The sequence below is a fragment of the Teleopsis dalmanni genome, chromosome 1 (genome assembly GCF_002237135.1).
Source record: "Teleopsis dalmanni isolate 2A chromosome 1, ASM223713v2, whole genome shotgun sequence".
NCBI lineage: Eukaryota > Metazoa > Arthropoda > Insecta > Diptera > Diopsidae > Teleopsis > Teleopsis dalmanni.
Window position 1 is genome coordinate 120,442,329 of NC_051846.1, and position 13,730 is coordinate 120,456,058.

General features: G+C 34.6%; 1 protein-coding gene across 1 annotated transcript; it reads right to left on the reverse strand.

The window, feature by feature from the left end:
* Nucleotides 1-3,220: 3,220 nt before the first annotated feature.
* On the reverse strand, nucleotides 3,221-9,685 carry LOC119665784. The gene is made up of 3 exons (XM_038075030.1): nucleotides 8,452-9,685; nucleotides 6,722-8,235; nucleotides 3,221-3,457 (listed from the first exon to the last, which is right to left on the reverse strand). Exons 1-3 carry the CDS (start codon nucleotides 9,683-9,685, stop codon nucleotides 3,221-3,223), a joined length of 2,985 nt encoding a protein of 994 aa, XP_037930958.1.
* Nucleotides 9,686-13,730: the final 4,045 nt, after the last annotated feature.

The following is a 13,730-nucleotide window of genomic DNA, read 5'->3' on the forward strand; positions in this document are numbered from 1 at the left end:
CCGAATACGGACCTTAACTTGCTCCAAATACGAACTTTAACTTATATGGCGTTTACATTGGCCGAAAATGGCTCATTTTGAATGAGCCATTTGAAAGTGTTTACATTCGTTGTAATTCGTTTGTTCTCATTTCAAGCAGCTTATTTTTCAACTTGCCTGTTGATTTGATTTTTGACCTGTGCCAAAAAAATATTGCATGATGGTTAAGTATGCTTTCAAACCTTACAATATAAACTTAAAACATATTTTTAACTTCGATTAATTACCTTTTGGGAAGTAGAAGTTTTAAAAAGAGGTGCATCATTTTCAAGAAAATGAAACCACCAAATATTTGTTTACTTTTTTTTTGTAAATATGTCAAAAATAACTTTCTTAAACTGTCAAAATGCCATGAAAAGCTATTATTTAGGGTATGTTCAATGGATTCCTTTGCATTTGGAACATATGTGGAATGCATTCGAACGGCTTTCATACAGAATGTGAGAAAATTGCTCATTTTAGCGCTTGAAATTTTATATGCAAGAATGAGCCATTCGTTACTCATTTTCGATTTTTGATCAAAATGAGCCATTTTCGGCCAATGTAAACGCCATATTACTCTTAAGAAAAATTTTATGGGCAATGAGTGCAACAGGGAGCATAATTTTGGTTCTCTGTTTTGATTTTTTGACAAAAAATTTAATTGCACTGCGCCATATTTAAAAAAAATTACCGCGCAAATGATTGTTAAAAAGTAGTAAAATTTATTTGCGCCTAATATTGTAAAGCAAAAAGTGAACAAAGTTATATAATCATACATTTTTTTTGAAATAATAATAAAGAAAGTAAATAATAATAATTATGATTTAAAAATACTGGTGTATATAATTTTTTAAAATAAATTATACATTTTCTGGTATACATTGTACAATAATTTATGCAATAATTTATGCTTTTAATTTTATATTATTTATTATTACTTGTAAATTCATATGATGTTAATGATTTACTTTTAATTAATAATTATCAATTAAATTAACATATAAAATATTTAAACTTGTATTTATAATTTTTTAAAGTTTTTGATTTATATTTTTGTAATATAAAACTTATATTTATTAAATTACAATGTAAATATTTTGTATATTATAGTTTTAATTTAATCTTATATGCAATAAAATAAAATATATAAAAATAGCGTATATGCCTCCTGGGGAACCGATCTCTTCGCTAAATTTATCCGGCGATGCGGATAATGCTGAAATGCACTGAAATGTCAAAATAAATACAAAAATTGTAAACAAATATCAGCTGTTGGACTTATAATTTAAATTTGATATTTAAAAGCACATACTTTAACAAAAAAATATTTAGCAATTGTGAAATATAAATTAATATTCAATTAATATACATTGGTGTGATTTATTGAAATATTTCGTCTTTCGTAATATTTATGTAAGCTTTTTATGGCAGAAATAACTCCGTACATGGTACCGAGAAGTCGATCAGATGGAATTTCGAGAGACATATGCGTACTTGTTGCATTACGCTTTTTTGCTCAAGATAAGTTGATAGTTAATAATTGCAAAAAAAGTGAATCAATTATGTTAATTTATAGGATGTTATCAGCGTTGTGTGGGCCAAAGCTTTTTATTATATGTTTCTCAGGCAGTTGTAAGTAGATGCGTTAAGGAGGTTGCAAATATAATGAATTGTCATTTTGTAGTAAAATACATCAAATGGCCCAGAACATTTCAGGAATTGTGCGCTATAAAAGAGAAGTATATCTTTGAAATCTTGTGTTAAAATACAATGTAGTTAATCGACAATTATTTGCAGATTTTATGAAAAGTTTCGGTTTCCACGGGTAATTGGTGCAATTGATTGCACTCATATAAAAGTTAAACCCCTAACTCAGCTATTGAGCATGTGTATGTCTGCAGAAAAGGAGGATATTCGCTAAAGGTTCAAGTGGTATGATTCAAATTTAATTTATTTACATACCATAATAATAGGCATTAATCTTAGGTATGCGATTATAATCTAAAAATTTTAGATTGTAATGCTCGCTTCGACGGCACTGCACATGATGCATCCATATGGCCTTTATAAAAGTTTAAATATATATTTATTTATATTGTTATTATTTTAATATTTTTTTATTAAAAATACTTTGTTATTATGACCAGTTTTCAACACTTTTTTTATTAATACTCTGGCCTTAGGTCGTTAATTTAACACATAAAAATTACACTTATAAATTTGTGTTAAATATTTAATTGTATTTTAGTTTTTATAAAAACTTATTTGTATTGCAAATATTTGGGTTCATTTGAAGACCATCTTCAGTGTTCAGAGGAAGAAGAACCTTAAAAAAAAACAATTATTTCACTAATAAAAAAAGCGCAAATTTCCGCATCACCCCTGAGGTATTGCACATAATGCGTTAAAAGCTTATGTTAACCCTATTCTATTTATTAAAATTATTAAGTGCATCCGCTAACAGTTTTATAGCATCTGTATGCTCTTTAGTGGCATGCACGCGTTCGTCCGCAATCTCCTTCTTTTGCTTGAGCTTTCTTTCCTCCAGCTCAAATTGACGTTCCTCAAGCCTCAACCTTTTCTCCTTTAACTCGACAAACTTTTGGTTCGTCTGTTCTAATGAGGGATTTCGCTTTCGTCGCTTGGCTGGACGAATAGGTCTTAAAGGCACACAACTCTCATCGTTGCCACCAGCAGATGAACCTGAACCGCTTGGCAGTTCCTTTCCCTCCTCAAGGTACTAAAATTAAACATTTATTAGATTAATAATTAAAAACTATATAAAAAATAAAAGCGATAATAAGGCATTCGCCTCTAATACTTACCTCTAAATCATAAAAACATGAAATGTGACTTTCAAAGTGCATTGCTGGCTCGCAGATATCTTTCATGCCTTGCACCGCTACTGGATGCATTACTGCAATAATCCGTTCATCTAGATCAGTTAAATCCTTAATGCCAACGGACGCATTTCCAATGGAGTGTTTTATTTACAATTTTTCAATATGGTTTCTACAACTATAAAATTAAAAGCAACGATGTTATTTCACATGTTTTCATGTATAATTCTTTTATATATATATATATATATATATATATATATATATATATATTGTTTTATATTGTTTGTAAACGATAATATGTATATGTATATATATATTATTAACTGTTAACATATCTTATTTTACTTTTTAACTACTTACTTCATGTTGACCCATGCCTTCTTCCAATCATTACCATCTTTAACTGCTCCACCAAGGGCATTTAAAATAGCAGCTAGAGAGCTCCACTGTTTATTAAGACTTCGCGCACCATCATCCGACACAAATCTGTCATGAGCGAAATCTTTATGCTCTTCCATATGCTGGACCAGCGCTTGTTTCTGCTCATTGCTAATTCGTTTTGACTTTAAGTCCACGAATTCTATCACAAATATCTGAAAATTAAATAATAAATAAAATATATTCAATATTATATGTATAAATATATATATAATTATTCATTTTGTTCACTGTTTCACTTGCAATTCATTTATTTTTGGTACAATTTCAAAAATGAAAAATAAAATACATTTGTTTACATTTGCTGAACACCAAACGCAGTCTCACTATATTACTGCCACAAAATTTTTATAATATTAATTATTTTATTTCATTTCACTTTATATGCAAAATTTATTTCTATCACAATAACTAAATTAATAAATAAATATGAATATTGTACTAAATACGTACAAAATAATTGCTCAATTTGTTTAAAAAATAATATATTCACTTTTAGCGACAGCAAAAACCTAGTCGCCAAAAATAATCAAATTAGGAGAAATTTTAGTCGTTTTTAACGAAATTTAGTGATGGCCAATTTAGCAGAATACGAAATTTGGCGATTTAGCGATTTTTCCGGAAAAATCAGCTGTTCTTGAAAGTTGAGAAAATTAGCGAATGGAAATTAAGCGTAACGAGTTAGCAGAATTGCAAAAGTCGCTAAAATGCATTTAAAGAATTTTAGCGATGGAGTTTTAGAGGAATCGGCCTGTTGGATACGCTCACAAAAGTATTAAACAAAAATTATCTGAATAAAGTAGCATTGTTTACTAAAGATATGATATTCGAATATATTGATGAAAAAGAATTAATGAAAATATTTAATTGCATGCAAGAAAAAATAAAGAATAAAGGTCAGCAAACACCTATAAGTATATTATTATATAATCCACCAAGGAATGTCGTGGATAAATCGGAACAAGTTGAATTAATAAAACATTACCATACAAGTATTCACGGAGGTCACACCGGAATAAGAAGTACTATAGCTAAATTGAAACAGAAATACTTATGGAAAGGAATGAAAGAAATGATAAAAAATAATATTTTAAAATGTGCATCATGTAATAAAAATAAAATAGTAAGACATCATAAAAAGAAATTTGTCGTAACTAATACTCCAACTTCACCGTTCGAAGTAATACAGATGGACACTGTAGGTCCACTAAGAATATCTAATGGGTATAGATACATTCTAACAATACAATGCGAATTAACTAAATATGTAGTCGCACTTTCAATGCAAATAAAAAAAGCTCAAGAGATAGCAAAAACCGTGGTAGAACAATTTATTTTTAAATATGGTAATGTTGAGAAAATAAAAACAGATAGAGGTACAGAATTCCTCAATGAATTAATAACTGATATATGTAGCTTATTAGGTATAGAACATATAAAATCCACTGCTTATCATCACGAAACAGTAGATTCTATAGAAAGGAACCATAGAGTATTAAACGAATACATATTATTGTTTACAAACAATTTTGATTGGGATACTTGGATTCCAAAGTATACATTCTCATATAATATTACACCTCATTGTGTAACAAATTATTCACCTTTCGAATTAGTATATGGTAAAGTCGCGAATCTTCCAAACGAGATAATAGAAGGTAGAAAATTTTATAATTACGATTCGTACATTGCTGAGTTAAAAACAAAACTACAGCACGCACATAAAGCAATAAACGAGATATTAGTAAAAGAAATATATTCTCAAAAAATTAAACAAAATGCTAATGCATCAGAAAATTTATTTAATGTAGGAGATTTAGTTTATTTAAGAGTAGAAAATAGAAGGAAACATGAGAATCCATATCATGGTCCATATAAGATAATTGATAGAAACGGCGTAAATTCCGCTATTCAAATTAATGACAAAATAAAGATAGTTCATAATAACAGATTAAAGAAAAATTCACAAACAATGTAAATATTTTCTCTGAAAAAGAAAATAAAAATTATTATATAATTTATTTATGAAATTATTTTTAAGAAATAAAAATTGTCAATGTCAAGTTTTCAAAATTTAATCATAAAAAATTTTCTTTATTGTATAAATAGGGAAGAGGTGTTGTATATAGCGCAACAAATGTAAACAAAAACAAATAATAAATTATTTCATTTATTTTTGAAAGTGCTTATGCACAAATTATGTTATTTTATATTAACTAATGTAATATGTAATGCGATCGCACACGAAAGAACCACCGCAATGCAAATAGAATATTTGGTCATAGCAAGTATGCAATTGCTACTTGACACTTTTGTTTTCTGTGCTACTATTCTGCACATGTCGATATGACACACTTGAATGTGTCATAATATTTTCTAAGCATTGATGTGGGTCACCCTTTTTAGTGCCGCCGCAATTAAAATTATTAGGAAAAATGTTTGTAAATTATAGTAAAATATTTCGTATAAATAGTTTGGAAAATTAATAATAAAATTCAGATTTTAAACTGAGCTCGAATAGCTTAAACAAAAGTGTCACAAATTATTTTGTCTCGGCATTCTCGGATGCCTACTAATGAGCAGATTTCTTCCTGCTGAATTAAAAAGAGAAGAAATATATTATATCGAATGAAAGTCTGATTCAAAAAAATAATAAATTTATATTTGAACAAATTTATTATTACATGGCAATCCTGCCTGTATAGTTAATAAATTTATTATTACAAATAAAATTTATTATTAGATGGCGATCCTGCCATAATTTATTATTGTAATAAATTTATTATTACAATATTATAAGTAATATATACTTTTATGGTATTTATTTACGAGTATTTATATATCTATCTAAATAAAAACTTGTATAGTAAGTAGTTGAAAAAAAATCGATTCCTCAACTGTGATAAAAATTTTGTATGTATAGCGCTGCTTGAACTAAAGGCCATACCTTCGGCGGCCTATAAAACTTGTATGGAAAATTGGATCAAGCGTTGGCATAGATGTATTGCCGCAGGAGGAGAGTACTTTGAAGGCGGTAATAAATAAAATTATTAAAAATTAAAATTTTGCGTTTTTTTTTAAATTCTCCTTTTTTGATCAAAGGGTATATAACGGAAAACATATGAGAATCATGATTCAGTTCTATTTAAATATGAACTGCATGCATATGAATACGGCATGTTGACTTGCCGAAGCGGTTATGTTTGCGCTTTTGTTTTTTTTTTTTTTTTAACGAGGTGTAAAGCATCGAAAGCCTAGTCAGTGCGAGACTTTAACTCACTAAAGTCACCCCGATGTCCGACGGTTAGTCCTCTCGTTATCACCGATTTGGTATTTCGTCAAGAGGCCGTCCAGAGCACGAAGCTCAAACGTCAGTTTTTGTCGTCATTTCATTACATCCATTATCGTTGCAGTGATACATGCACTGCAGCTGTTCTTCTTTCCTCTTCCTGCAGTCGCAAACGCCGCATAATTTGAGTTGCGAATGTTTTAACTGCCTTCCATTTAAAGCTACTTGAGCACATTTCGTGTACAATGCTGTTAGGAGATGGTAGATATCCTAGGGCTTCCACAAGTATTTCCCGTTCTTCATTAAACCGTTCGCAGCTAAAGGCTACATGTTCTGCACTTTCTACGACGTTGTGGCAGTTTGGGCAGTATGGACTATCTGACAGATGAAATCTGTAGAGATATTCTAAAAAGCCTCCGTGGCCGCTCAATATTTGAGTCAGATTATAGTCAATTTCACCATGTTTTCTTAACACCCATTCCTTAATGTTAGGTATAAGTGTATATGTCCAACGTCCCTTAGAGGACTGCTCCCATCTTTGCTGCCATTCTCTAAATGAATATGCGCGTTCGGCAGATTTTTGATCTATCGTAGGTGTTATGCCTTGCCTGCCATAAAGACGGCTTAACTCTTTTGCATGTATGTCAACTGGTATTTTTCCAGCAATGACGCAGATTGCATCATCAGAGACTGTTCTATAAGCGCAGGCAACCCGTAACGCACTGCGTCTGTATATTTGTGCTACCAGACGTAGCTGATGCTTTTTTGCTGCTGCCCATATAGGAGCAGCATAAAATATAATAGAGTCCGTTACAGTAGATAAAAGACGCCTTCTTTCGCCCTGAGGACCACCTGTATTAGGAAGAATTCGCGTTAATGCACTATTCACTGCCGCTGCCTTAGAGCTTACTGCTGTAAGGTGCTGTTTGAAGCTCAGTCTTGCATCGATTATGACTCCAAGGTATTTTATTGCTTCTTGTGATAATATTTCATGCCCGCCAATTATGATTTTCATCTTCTTTTTCTGCTTTCTTGCGGTTATCAGTACTGCTTCTGTTTTTTGCACCGCCAACTCCAGTCCTGCATTTTTAAGCCATCGTTGTACTCTTGCTGCTGCATCGTTACATTTTGCTTCTAAGTGATCAAGCTTTTTGTCAACCACCACTAGTGCGATGTCATCAGCGTATCCAACTATTGTCACTTTATCAGGAAGTCTTATTTTCAGGATTCCATCGTACATAGCGTTCCACAATGTGGGTCCAAGAACTGATCCTTGTGGAACCCCGCCAGTGACCTCATATTGTTTTCTACCTTTTTCTGTGTCATACTGCAGTATTCTATCGTTAAAGTAACTGCAAATAATGCGTACCAAATAATCAGGTACTTTCAGAGTTTTGAGTGCCAGTAGTATCTCAGACCAATTTGCTGAATTGAAAGCATTTTTAATGTCTAGCGTGATGACTGCACAGTATTTCATTGCAGTATATCCTCCGCTGGTAGCTTCCTTTGCAATATTTGTTACCGTTCTAATCGCATCTACCGTTGATCTAGTGCGCCGGAAACCGTACTGCTTATCAGAAAGGCCATTGGGACCTTCCAGATACTGCTGGAGACGTTCACTTATTATTCGTTCAAAAACCTTCCCTATTGTGTCCAACATACATAGAGGCCTATATGCAGATGGTTGGTTAGGTAGTTTTCCTGGTTTAAGCAACAGTACCAGTCGTTACAACTTCCATCGCGTTGGAAAAATACCTTCAGTAAAACAGGTATTATATATATCCACGAATATGTGTGGTTTCGCTCGTACCGCAGCCTTGAATAATACATTGGGGACTCCACCCGGCCCCGACGCCTTACCATCTTTTATACGACCCAATGTTTGCATCACTTCTTCTGATCTCACTGGTGGTATGTTGGTATTCCAATTCACCTGAAACACCTGATCGGCCATTTTCTCCTGTGGGGGAAAAAGTGCCAGAACAACTTCCTTCAATAGAATTGGGCATGTGGGCTGTGGGGACCTCGGTCCTTTTACTTTCTGCATGACGGTTTTGTAAGCCAGACCCCATGGATCTTCATCAGCACTATCTCGCATTTGCTTAAAGCATCGATTTTTGCTCTTTTCAATTGTTTTTTTAAGATCATGTTTTCGAATGCGATACTCTGCATATAGCTCATTAAAAGAAATATGTCGTCTAGCTCTTTGCGCTTTTCTTCGTGCTTTTATACAGGCTCTGCGAATATCAGCTATCTCGCTAGACCACCAATAAACTGGTTGTCGTTTGCCACTATATTTGCATCTTGGCATAGATATATCACACGCAGTTTCCATTTGTATAGCTATTTGTTCCGCCATGTCTTCTGCTGTTGTTTTGGAAACTTGAGCATCCTCCGATACTATAGAAAAAGCTTCTGAATTGAAGGCTGATGTTTTCCATTTTTTCTGCCGCACACTTTTGTCTACTTGCTGGTTTACCGTGCTGCGTACTTCCAACATTAAAGCCCTGTGGTCACTGTGAGTATAAATGGATTCCTCTACTTTCCATTTTGTGTTGTTTGCTGTGACGCGATCTGCAAAGGCCAAGTCAATTATTGATTTACCTCTGATGCAGTCGAATGTATAAACTCCAGGAGTATTCAGCAATACCAGATCCATTGCGGAAAATGTTTCCTCTATCAGTCTTCCTCTTGGGTTTGTGTATGTTCTGCCCCAAGTTGTTGACCAAGCGTTAAAATCTCCAGTAATGAGAATAGGACGCTTCCCTCGTAATTCTAGTTCCATTGCAACCATCATACGCTCAAAGTCTTCTAGAGACCATCTTGGTGGAGCATAGCAGCTCACCTGATACAGACCTTCCATCTTCGCCCATGTATACCCTTTGTCTAGCATGAGCATCTTACTTTGGGGAATTTTTCCACCTACTATCCAAATCGCCGCTTGTCTCTCTGCATCTGTCAGCAAGTTATGCGACTCAATATTACCGTATGGTTCCGATATTAGAACTACATCTACATTATTTTCGGCTACTGTTTGCCAGAGAAGGTTTTGGGCAGCTTTACAGTGATTAATATTTAGCTGTAATATTTTCATGTCTTTTTCCTATGCACTGCTTCTTGATATCGCGGACATTTTGCGCTGCCAGCCGCATGCGGTCCTTCACATAACACGCATTTTTCAGTATTTGTACAGTTTGCAGCCTGGTGACCTTCCTTACCGCACCGTCTGCAGAGTTTCGTCCGATCCGGTGCTTTACAAGCGGATGCTATGTGATCATACGCCCAACATTTGTAGCATCTTTTTGGCGATATAACCTCCGTTATTCGGCATCGAACCCATCCTACCTTAATGTGTCCAAGTGCTAACAACTTTTTGGCATCATCCGCAGGCAATGACACATATGCAGATTGTGTGCCTCCATAGGTGGTACGTTTACTCCTTATGGATGATTTGTCCGGTCTTTTTACCTGCGCTTGCTCGCCGATTGCATCAAGTAATTCTTCATCTGTGTTCAGGTTTGTTATTAGGTCTCTGCACTGAATTGTAACGGTATGTGTTTTAAGGTTGACCGTTGCAATAGATTCCAAGGCTTTTTCAATAGCAGAGTGGTAATCGCTTGACCCTCTATCTTTGCTCCTCTTTAGTTCTATGAGAAGCCCTCCATTTTGAGTTGTCAGCATGGTTCTGACATTTTCGTTCAGAGTTTTGAGCTCTCCACTGTCCTTCACTTTCTTTAGTATGTCCGCATATGTCGTACCATCCACCTTTTTTTCTATAAGAATTGCATCCGCTTTAGGTCTAATAGATCTTATCTTTGTTTTGACTTTCGACGATTTTTCTTTTTTCTCGACTTTTGTCCATTTGTCAGACGGCATCTGCAGAGAAACTGTGTCAGCTTTTGTTTTCATGGCAGTGGGAGTATTGCGTACCTGCTCCGAGCCTTTAGGGCTTAAGTCCACTCTCTTTCTTTTTTTTGGTGGTATTTCTATCGTTTCAGTCACTGTTGCTGGTAGCTTGCGTAACTGTTTTAGACCATCGGTTGGTCTGGATTTTCTTCTTTCGGAATATAGCTCCGTACTAAGCTCCGTGTGGGTGCGTTTGATTATGCTGCACATTTTCCTGATATCACCGTGAACATTGCGGCGTGGTTCGACATATTGTATTAGTCCATCTATTTCTTTTCCTAAGCGTTCAATTAATTCAATTATGGTAAGTACGGACTCGCCTGTAGCCATTGCTGGTAATATCAGTCTGTGCTGCGATTTTTAGTTTCGCCATGCTGTGGTGACATTTTCAGTGGGAGCGGTTTCTGATTCTCCATTGTTTGGTTGCAACTCTGTCATTGTTAGTGCACCTTTTGTCGCACAACTGCTCGGTGCTACTGTTTGTGAAGGGGACCTCTCACTCCCGGAGTTCCTCTTCGGTGGTTCTATTTGTGTTGTGTGCATTATTGTGCTATTTGTTTCTTCTTCGTTTTTATGTTCTGTATTATATATATTTATCATTTTATATGGGCCCCAACTCGCAGCCGCTATCTCCGCACGTGCATGTAGTTTCCGTAAGTCTTATGGTTATCTATGTAAACAGGGAGGCCACACGAGGGTTGACTCTGGTCCTTATGGGATCCAGAGTTCAGAGCCAGACTTCAATCCGGAATTAATAGGGAGTACTCTCAACCTAACCTACAAGGTCATCAACCAGATGACTACGCGCATTGAGCGCTATGTGAGACTTGCCAAGTTTTCGTGGGACGGAAGAGGCTACGGATCCTTCTGAGAGCCATTTTTGCAAGATTTCACTCCACATACTCAGGTAACAGAGATTCGCAACCCCAGCCCATAACAAACTGTGTTTTTAACCTTATTTTTCGGTATGCCATAATCAGGAACCTTACCGGTCTCGGTTCCGATGCCTAACCATAGGCTTGTACAATATTTTTCTACATTCCAACGGTGGTGCTTCAGAGCCATTTTAAGAATGGTAATAGGCGCTGTACACTGCCATCTCCCACGGTGGTGCATTAGCCGCCCCCAATAAAGAGACTGTCGCTGTGCACATTTAGATCCCACGATGCCACCCCGGGGTGGGGGACGCTTACTGAAAGACGGCGTCTACTCGTCTTGTCACAGGGACTTCAATGGGTCATTGTGATCTTTCACACCACAACCTCCGACGCCTGCCGGAATTTAGTCGCCTTTTACGACAGGCATGCCTTACCTCGGGAATATTCTAACCCCTATCCCGCAGGGGTAGGTTATGTTTGCGCTGTGTGCAGCTCAGATGACCGTACATTTCTGTCACAATTCGTCTCTCCCCTTTTAACAGTACTACCCACGAATTTCTGTCGCTAGGTGTGCGCAATAGTTGGCCGCACAATTATACGTGTTGCTTGATCAATGCAATTTTTGAAAAAAGTTCCTTTAATGTTGTGAGAATGTGAAAAGTTCTATTTATTCTATATTGATATAATATTTAACTTGTATATATATATATGTAAGGGTGGCAACACTAGTAATAGAGTTAATGTAAGAATGAAAGAGATGAGAGTGCAGGCAGCAGTAGTAGTCGAAGTTGAGCGTTCGTACAGTGAAGTCGCAAAGTGAAGTCGTAAAGTAGTAGCGGTCGGCCAGTTGATTTTTTTTGAACTTAATTATATCTAAAATAACTATTTTGTATTTACAATTTTACTGTAATAATAAATAACTTTTGTCTTACATACTATAGCTTATCTTACATTTGGGGGCTCAACCAGTGAAACGTAAAAAGAGCAATAACATTCAATAAAAAACGAAACTAAAAATAACGGGAAATAAAAGTGCGTTTTCGTGAATGTGGATGGATGGATAAAGACGAAGAGACTAAGCATTCAGCAGACACAAAAAGAGAGTACGAAACGCGATCGAAAGTAAAAGAGATAAATTCAAAAGAAATGGCAACAAGTGATGAACTGAACGAACTAATAAAGTTGCTTGCACAAAAAATTGATAATGACAATAATAAAGGAGCAATATCAATTGATGATTTTGCAAAAATTATTAGTGAATTTGATGGTGAATCAATACCGGTAAATAAATGGTTTGAAATATTTGAAAATAATGCAGAGGCATATGAACTTACAGAGAAACAAAAATATGTGCAAGCAAAAAACAAAATAACCGGTTTAGCTAAGTTATTCTTAGAAACGGAAAACGTGAATAATTATAAAGAGTTAAAATGCGTCTTAGTAGGAGAGTTTAAAAAAAATTATGACAGTACAGAAATACATAAAATGTTGACGAAAAGACAGAAGAAAAGTAGCGAAACATTTTATGAATATATGTTGCAGATGAAAAAAAATTGCGCAAATAAGTGATATTGAAGAAAAAGCAATAATTCGGTACGTTGTTGACGGGCTAAAGATTCCTAGAAGTGCTAAACAGCAATTACACAGTGCAAAAAACTCTAAAGAACTACAAGAACAATATGAAATTTATGAACATATAAATGAACAAAGTACAGAACAAACAAATATAAATGCGAACGGTAGAAGTAAAAAGTTGAAATCTGAGCATTGCTATAACTGTGGCTCGACGGAGCATAAGAAGAGTGAGTGCAATGAACCGACTAAATGTTTTAAGTGTAATAAGAATGGACATATTTCGAGAAATTGTCCTTCAAATGAAGTAAAGAGCAAAAAGGAAATAAATATTATAAAAAATGCAACGGAACGTTGCGAAAATATGATGACAGTGGCGCAGATATTTCAGTAATCGAGCAGAAAATTGTGAAAACATTAAACGGTGAAATACAAGAATGTACAAAAAACATTTCGGGTTACGGTAATAAAAAAACAATGGCTATCGGTAAAATTGTAACACAAATTGAAGTAGACAATTTGGCATGTAAACATACTTTCGTGGTGGTACCAGATAATCTATCAAAGTATAAGATTATATTGAGTTTTGATTTTATTGGAAAATGTAAATATTCTTACGACCTAAACGGTTATGAGTTTATCAACTTCTTAGAAGAAAACGAGGACTGTTCGCTTTTAAATATCGATCTTGAGGATAATAAAGTAGAAGTACCTACAAAGCATAAAAACGAGATCGAACAGCTTATCAAAAAATATACACCAGAAGCAAATGTAATAAGCCCT